Here is an 8,875-nt window from a genome sequence, read left to right as displayed (position 1 = left end):
TACAAGCGAAGTGGCTTCTGCCCTCGAATTCAGACTCAACTTTCCAACAGGTATACTCCGTCCATTTGTAGAACCGTTGGAAAGTAAAACCGGGGTTGAGAATTCTTTGAGGTAAAGATCCAGGTCTTCCTCGGAGACCCAAGATGGTATTCCCTTCAAGACTACGGTCGATGGTTGCAGACTGCACGCAGAAATATAATGGCCGTCCTGGCCAAATGGTTTTGTATACTCGAAGTCATTCACAAACGAGTCCCTATCACTAGAATTTGAGAATTCGAGAATAAAGTCCCCAGACTTCCTGGCAGTAATTCGGGCCTTCTGTGCAGTCTCGGATTTGGTTAGAATATTAAAGGACTTTATTCGTCCAATCGATATAATTTTTTATCTGCAGCGAGAGGACAAGAGACTCAGTACAGTTTGGATTGTTCAAAGAGACTTGAGAGGAGTGTGACCCCTCCTCATCTTTGATACGGATTTCATCTTTGCGTTCAAGCTCTTGAGACACAGAAGATTTTGAGTTTTTGATAGTTTTATTTTTTGCACCACGAGAAACGAAACGTGTCATTAATTAATTGTTCGGTAGGGACCAAAGAAGGAAGGTTTGGTAGGCTCATGTAACAAATTAAGTAATTCAATAACTGGAAGGATTTGTTAATGCTTTAAAATTATAGTTTTCAAATAATTTACATTTTACTATTTAAAATCTAAAGTAATTATATAGAGAAAATTTAACAAATAAAATATTATTTAGAAATTTTTAATTAATACAATAATTTGAATTATTGAGGACACTACTACGTAAGATTGCTCCTTAAAATTAAAAATTTAATTTTTCGATAAATTTCACGAAGTACTACATAACAAATTGGAATAAAGTGACTGGAGTGATATATTTACTAAATTTGACAGTAAATTATTAGCCGCAGCCTCTATAGAACAAGTTTATAGAAAACTAGCTCGGCAGCTCGCTTCGCTCACGCGACCTAGCTCCTGCGGAGGGCCTGTTTCATCAAACAACTATAAGTTTATGTAGATGTATAAAACTACCTGGTTTAATGTAACCCTATTCTATCGCTGTTGATAAACGATGTTTGTCGTCCGTCCTTCCTTGGCATATATGAATAAATTTTCTCTTCTGCCTACCCTCGAGCATCCCACATACAGCTGTCCATGTGAAAAGCACTCACTCTCTAAAAATAACCCACTACCTTTAATGACTGTCCCTGGGCCTTGTTTATTGTCATTGCAAAACTCATCCTCAAAGGAAATTGCAACCTTTTAAATCTAAATGGTAATTCATCAGAAATTATCGGAATTCGTGGAATATAAACATCCTCACCTCTATACTTACCTGTGAATATCGTCGCCTCTATTACGTTAGCCATCAAATTTTTGATAACTAACCTCGTTCCGTTGCATAATTTAGGTAGCGCAAGATTTCGTAATAAAACCACTGGAACGCCTATCTTTAACTTTAAAGAATGATTCGGCATTCCAGAGGGATCTAAGGAGTTTAAAAATTCAATCCGGTTGAATTTGTAGAAAATAACAAAAAAAATAAAAAAAACAAATAAAAATAAATAATTTAAAAACAAAAGAAATGAAAAAACAAAAAAAACTTTAAAAATTTGTAAAAAAGTATAAACAAAAAAAATCTCTGCCGCCACGGCAACAACCTGTCTAATTTTTTTAACAGCCAGTTAAGATAATGCTTAAGAGCCTTTATAGTCCGGAGATTTAGCTTAGTGACCTTGATTAGACAAACCACTGGCGGAGATGGGGCAGCCGGAGATGCGGCAGGCGGAGATGCGGCAGGCAGAGTAGCAGCAGCCAAAAAAGCGACACACAAAAAAGATTTAATTACCTTAAGCTGACCGTTTTTTCTTCAGCTTCGTTTTTCCTCCTTCGGTTATCTATTTAAAAAATTATTTTTGAATAATAAAAAATATTAGGAAAAAAGAGGCATACAGAAAATAAATTCTATCTTTACGAAAAACTTCTTTTCTTAAGGTCGTCTTCCCTCCTTCAGTAATCTATTGAAAAAATTATTTTTGAATAATAAAAAAGTTTAGGAAAAGAGGCATACCGAAAATAAATTCTATCTTTACGAAAAACTTAACTAAATAGTTAATATTTTTACGCAAATTCTTCTGATTGCGCTGTCAATTGGTGGTAAATTGTGTTATGATTTTGCTAATGTGGTTTCAACTATCAAAGTGTTTTTCAAAATCTGTTAATTGCACACTCTATTCAAGGTCGTGCAATCTGTAATTGCACATTCTGTCAAAGTCAAATATGATAATAGGTTTAATTTTGAATGGTATGTGCATTTAATTTTAAAGAGAAAATCATAAGATGAATTGAATTTCTTTATCGCGAATAATTGGGAGTTCATCATTGTTAATATTCTCGCTGTCGTTTTCATCAAGGATATTCTTAATACGTGAGATTTTTAATGGACCTCATCATGAATGTCGAGGACATTAACGTTGTTCATTTTAATCAAATGCAGAAAATAATTTTTTGATTTTTTGGCGGAAAGGTTTTAAGGACCTCATCATGTAAGTCGAGGACATCGTAGTTGTTCATTTTAACCAAAATGCAGAAAATTTTTTTTAATTTTTTTTGGGGGGAAGGTTTTAAGGACCTCATCATGTAAGTCGAGGACATCGTAGTTGTTCATTTTAACCAAAATGCAGAAAATTTTTTTTAATTTTTTTTGGGGGGAAGGTTTTAAGGACCTCATCATGTAAGTCGAGGACATCGTAGTTGTTCATTTTAACCAAAATGCAGAAAATTTTTTTTAATTTTTTTTGGGGGGAAGGTTTTAAGGACCTCATCATGTAAGTCGAGGACATCGTAGTTGTTCATTTTAACCAAAATGCAGAAAATTTTTTTTTGATTTTTTTGGGGGGAAGGTTTTAAGGACCTCATCATGTAAGTCGAGGACATCGTATTGCCAATTTGAAATTGGTGTGCACACACAGACAGACAGACAGACACACAGACAGACAGACAGACAGACAGACACACACCATACCATTTTATTATTAAGATTTCTAACTGATTGGTGTACCAACAAAGTCGTGCACAAACCCAAGTTAATGAATTTAAAATTTTGTTTTAATTATTTAATGAGAGCCTTGGTTTTATGGATTTAAAGTTTCTGATTTAATTAGAAATCTTTTAGACGATGATATATTTTTTGGTTTTCTTGCAGTGGTACATGGCAAACCTGTTAACATAATATTCCCACAGTTTGTGAATAAAGTACAGTGAAATCTCTCGAATCTGCTATTTCTCCGCCGTTTATTTCTATCAACGAAAATATTTCATATAACCCATTTGTTTCTACACCTCAAATTTCCAGGATTTTTTTACGATTAAAGAAGAAAATTTTTCTAAGAACTATAAAAACCTCAAATCAAAATCTGACTTTTTGAATCGGACTGATATCAATAAATAAACATAAAGAGAATTCCTCGGTTTGCAACCAATGGATCAAGGAATTACAAAATGCTTTAAATCCGAATTTACAAGTTTAAAAATAAATGATATAATTGAAAAGGTTGAGGCAGAAGAAATTGTCAGAACGCAATTAATGCAATCACTTATATAACTGGTGTGACATCAACATTCTTTGCTTAAAATAAAGTAACTCCTACGACTATTAAAATTGTTTCCGTCATGCTCAATGGATAAAATGTGAAACAATCACAATTAACAGTGAATCTAAGAACTACAAAAATAGTTATGAAGAAGAAATTAAGAAATTTTAAATTGACGATAAAACCAATGCTTTTCGGACAAGTTAAGATATCCAAACTGCCACTCAATACGCAGTGCGGCGACTTTGAGCTGACCTCCAGACTCTTTATTAATTCGTGTAAACTTATTCCCCATTTTAATTAAATATAATATTTACTTATAAAAAAAGTTAAGATATAGATGATCACGAAAATATTATGCAAACTGAGGAAATGTTAAGAAAATTAAATAAAAACATACATTTTCTGATTTTTATGCATATATGTAATTTTATTTATTCAGTAATTTGTATATACAAAATATTTAATCTATATTGTAAGCATTTGGCAGACGACCTTAAGCTCGTGAAAGAAGTATTGAGGAACATAGGGAACTGGAAACGATTAACAAAATGCATCCAGGAGAAGGTGGCACAAGCGAGATAACTTTACTAAAGCTGTTTTTTCGGTATGCTTATTAATAAATTAAATAAATATTGTAAGTTCATGTTTCCGCAAATTTTTTGCTCTTCATCCAAATCAGTAAATTTGAGAGGTTTTACTGTATATTTTAAATGAATTCATATTAGGTTTGTTCTAACATTTTGGTTTTAGTTTTGACTGAACTTTATTGTGGCGATCTGATTCAAATTGGGCAAATAAAACTTAAATAAAACTTTTTTTGGCAAAGATCAGGTTTTTGAGTTAATTTTTCTTGTTGTACCGGTAGTGGTGTTTACAGTGGTGGTTATATTTGGACAGAATTTTTCTAAATTAACCATAGAATGTAGAAATGAACATACAACTACACAGTTAGCTAGATATTTTACAAAAAAGAATTATAAATTTCATTTAATCTTAATCAGAGATTCAAACAATGAATACATTCCATTTTTACAAATTGAAGAACAAACTGATACTTCCAAAGGATTGGTAAAATATTTTATTTTAAGACTAAAAATAGATTATTCGTCCAGAATATGTATATATGCCACTAAGGATAAACTTTAATACAATTACGCTCTCTTCGTTAATATTCAAACAAAGAGTAAACTCATTTATGAAGACTCTTTCAGAAATTGGTAATTTACTATATTTTATATTATAGGTGTTCCAAAAAGTGTTATAACAGAAATACACCAATTATACAAATACGATAGCTATAAGGAACTAAATCACAAGTTATTAATAATAATAATCCACGTAAATACATTTTTATATATTTAAAGTTTATTTTAAACGACTGGTCTAAACGTTTCGAGACGGATTTTTGGAACAATTGTCAGAATTTTGAAGGACCACTAAATCTTTCAAGTTATTAAACTTAAAATATATTTATAGTTGATATATGGATGTTACATTCTATTATTGCTGTTTATTGGAATTGGAAGTACTATTCAACACACATTGAGTTTATTCTCAAAATCGGAGGTTTCATGTGGACGATGTATTATGTTTGCTTTTATTTGTGTATTTTTAAGATTTTTAAATCGAACAAAAACATTTCTTTCAGGAAAAAATTCGTAGCAATTCTTCCAATATATAGAATTTATCAAATGATTTCTAGCTTTTTCCATAAAAATGGTTCTCGTCAGTTTCTACTACCAACATTGCAATACCAAAATAAAGTTCGAAATTAAATTTTTTTAATTTAAAGTATATTGACGTAATGTTAGCAATTTTCACTCCCGTTCAAATTTTAATCGACATAATTCGACTCTATCTAACTCCATTTACTAGGTTTGCTGATTTTATTCGAATTATAGCTGGACATCGTGGATATTTATATTGATCTTTAATTGTACTTATTGATTTTAATATTTTTTAGCAATAAATCTATATTTATTGATTCTAGCCTGCACTCCCTTCATATTAAACTGCAAAGTATTTTTTCAAATTTCAAATATTTTAGCTGAAATCTGTAGGACCAATTCCTTGGATATCAATAATGTTCAAAGTATTTTTTTATTATTATTTTAGGCTTTTGAATCATTCTTAATGCAATATATTCTAAACATTCCCTTTTCCTATGATATTTTATTATGTCAGAACGTTATAACATTATTCATATATTTAATCCAAAGAAGGTTATTTTCAGCTAAATTAATTACTTTTAGTATTTATCCGTTCAAGGAAGATAGACAATCCTATTTTATTAAGTTCAAGAATAACAAAAATATACAAATTACAATTCCAGATTTCACAAAAAGTGATATTCTCATTTTCACAGTCGTCGGGTCTTGGATATTTTATGATATGTATATCAACGAAGCCGAATTATTTTTATAAAATAAAATTTTGTTAAAAAATTATACCAAAGTAAATGAGATTATCAATTAGTTTGCTAGAAGCCAGATTAATAATAATGTACAAACCCTTTAAATTATCTTCAGTCCATTCTATTCTTGTTTTTTTAAATCAATTGTCTGCCTAGCTAGCAAAGATTTAATTTGGAGAAGAAATAAAGAAAAGATTTTTTCGCAAATTTATTCCTAGCATTGCACGTAGACACAAATAATACTGGAGTCCGTTTTTTGATATCAACGACCCAATTTAATTTAGGAATGATTTAGTCTTTCTTCAATCTCATAAAAATAAAGAAAATATGATTTATTAATGACACAGCAAATCATACAAAAATAGGTCACGCCGATATAAAATATAAATTCAGTCACCCATCAGCAAAAACAATTTTATGGGCAGGTGGTAAATCACAATACGGAAATATCACACATACATCATTGTCAAGGGAAGGAAGGCGATAACACTCAGTCCATCCTCGCAACTTTCCATCACTATCATAACTCCCATCCTTATTTCTGGGCATACTCGGATTCATCCACTTTAGTTGCGGTAGATTATCTCGGTCATATGTGGGCAATTTAGACCGTATTGAATTACGAAATTCTGTCCTGGGAGAAACTCCTGGATCAGATTTCTTTCTCTTTTCCATTCTCGGCCTTTTATTATTTTTATCCGGAGTAACATTAAAAGAATTTTTAATCATTTCCGTTTGAACGTCGGAAAGTTTGATTTTCAATAAAATTGGCTCATTATTTACATTCCCTTTGGAAATGAGACTGCCCTTTGACCGCTCGGAATTATCTTTTAAATTTGGAGAACAATTTCTCGATTTCCTTGATTTTGGCAACAGAGAATGAGGAACAACATGTTCGTGTATATCCTCACGATAGGTCTCTGAACTGATATGGTCAATATAATTCAGATCAGCAGAAGTAATCAACTTTTCCGTCCCGTGGTCAATCGAAGAAATTAACTCAGCTGTCGTCTGTATTCGTTTACGCTTACAAGGAGTCGCCTCCTTTGACATTATCTTTTTAATATCACCCATTCGATCTAATTTTAACAATTAAACCCTTAGAAAATACCTGAAGTGTGACAATTATCGATTTTCTTCTCAGCAACAGTTGATTTTGTCCCATTTGCCAGGAATTTGACCTGCCAGTACTTTATGAGGGACTTTGATATGCTGGCAATTTCAGAATCGTTGCTATTTCTTCTAATACTATTCACAATTTTCCCCAGTCGTGTTTCCTAAAATAATTAATAAAACCACTGCGTCATTAATCAATAACACGCAAAGCGCAACGCCAAATTTTGGTTTTAATCCAAATTTTCGCTGCTTAAGGAATTGTCGCCAGTAAGGGCGACACTAAGAAGGGGAGGGTGTATTTAAAATGGGTAGAGCTTACCTCTAGGTCAGCTTTGGTCATCTCTAGAGTCTTTAATTTGACTAGAATCTTCTGTACCTCATCCGTTTGTAAAACCTAAATGCCAGAGATATAGCCAATAAGGAGCTAATCAGTGACTGGTATTACATTATAATTTGCATCAACGAGAGAGAGTAGTTTATCTTTGTATGCACGTGGTTTCATTATTTCTCTTTTTATGGAGCGAGAACAAACCAACCAACTGCACAACAATAAACTATTGAGCTTCATGGAAGGAAATTTTATTTATTAATTTTCATACGCCACTAAAATTATATATTTAAAATATAAATTTTATTTTTTAAAAAAGCCTTAAATTTTACTTGAGATTTTTTCCTTACATTAAATACATTCCTGTTCCACAATAGGTGGAGGACTCTAATCCTGACGGACTAATATATCATCAATTATCATAAATTGATTCACTTTTTTATTAACATTGTATTTTCGAATTGGATGTAGTTTGTACGGGTATTGGAGTAGTGCATTTACAATATTTTGGTATTCACTGTCATTTTTCACGTAACCTAAGGATTGAGACTATACTAATACAACATCTTTTGGAAGATACCATTTTTCTAATTAAAATTCCGCTAAACCCTTTTTATAATAAAATTATTTTCGTTTTTAATTGAATGTCAAACAATGTAGGTCACGCTGTCAACTATGTAGGTCACTTGGTCGCCGGCGTGGTATGGCCGCCAGCGTGGGGGCGCGACATAATACATTCCTCAATATAGTCTGTTATGCAACGTGCTAATATCTCGATGTGTGCTCTACCTGGACAAGAACAACTAACAATATTATTATTAATAATACAGTATAACCTCCATTTGGGGCAGCAGACTCTGGCTTGGGGAACCTCTATTTTTGGGGAAACCTCTATTTTTGGGGTAGTTTGAAAAGGATATAATTTTTATGCGGTAATTTCCAAATTTAGAAATTACCGGAACCTCTAAGTGGGGCACAGGATTTTTAATTTATATACATATTGCTATTAAAATTAAAATTAATTATATAAAATTTCATTTGGAAGCCTCGTGTAATTTTTGTATTCTTGTTGTTATGGCTCGTAAGCTTAGTCTTGAGTTAAAGATCAAAATTGCCAAGGAATTAAGTGAAAATAAACATCTTACTGAACGAGATATTGTAAATAAGTACAAAATTAGTAAAGGTTTTTTATTAATGTAAGTTTTTAGGCGCTGTGTCACGTATTAAAAAAAATTATCTCAATTTTTTTAATACTGGGGCTGTTCAAACAGATTTTCCCAGAAATATTCAACGCTCTCCTCATACTTTATCCCAAAATTGGATAAAATTGTTTTTGAGGCTTTCACCAAGACAAGGGAAGAATTTATTCCTGTGTCCGGTCCTCTTTTAAAAAATATTGCTTCCAAA

General features: G+C 31.8%; 1 protein-coding gene across 1 annotated transcript; it reads right to left on the bottom strand.

The window, feature by feature from the left end:
• Positions 1-6,417: 6,417 nt before the first annotated feature.
• Positions 6,418-7,723, bottom strand: LOC115227582. Its single transcript, XM_036498663.1, has 4 exons — positions 7,586-7,723; positions 7,460-7,534; positions 7,136-7,301; positions 6,418-7,103 (listed from the first exon to the last, which is right to left on the bottom strand). The coding sequence occupies exons 1-4, from the start codon at positions 7,706-7,708 to the stop codon at positions 6,418-6,420; spliced, it is 1,050 nt and encodes a 349-aa protein (XP_036354556.1). The 5' UTR covers positions 7,709-7,723.
• Between the last annotated feature and the right edge of the window lie 1,152 nt (positions 7,724-8,875).

Source organism: Octopus sinensis, unplaced genomic scaffold (genome assembly GCF_006345805.1).
Source record: "Octopus sinensis unplaced genomic scaffold, ASM634580v1 Contig05039, whole genome shotgun sequence".
NCBI classification, from domain to species: domain Eukaryota; kingdom Metazoa; phylum Mollusca; class Cephalopoda; order Octopoda; family Octopodidae; genus Octopus; species Octopus sinensis.
This window is presented reverse-complemented; position numbering and strand designations above follow the sequence as displayed.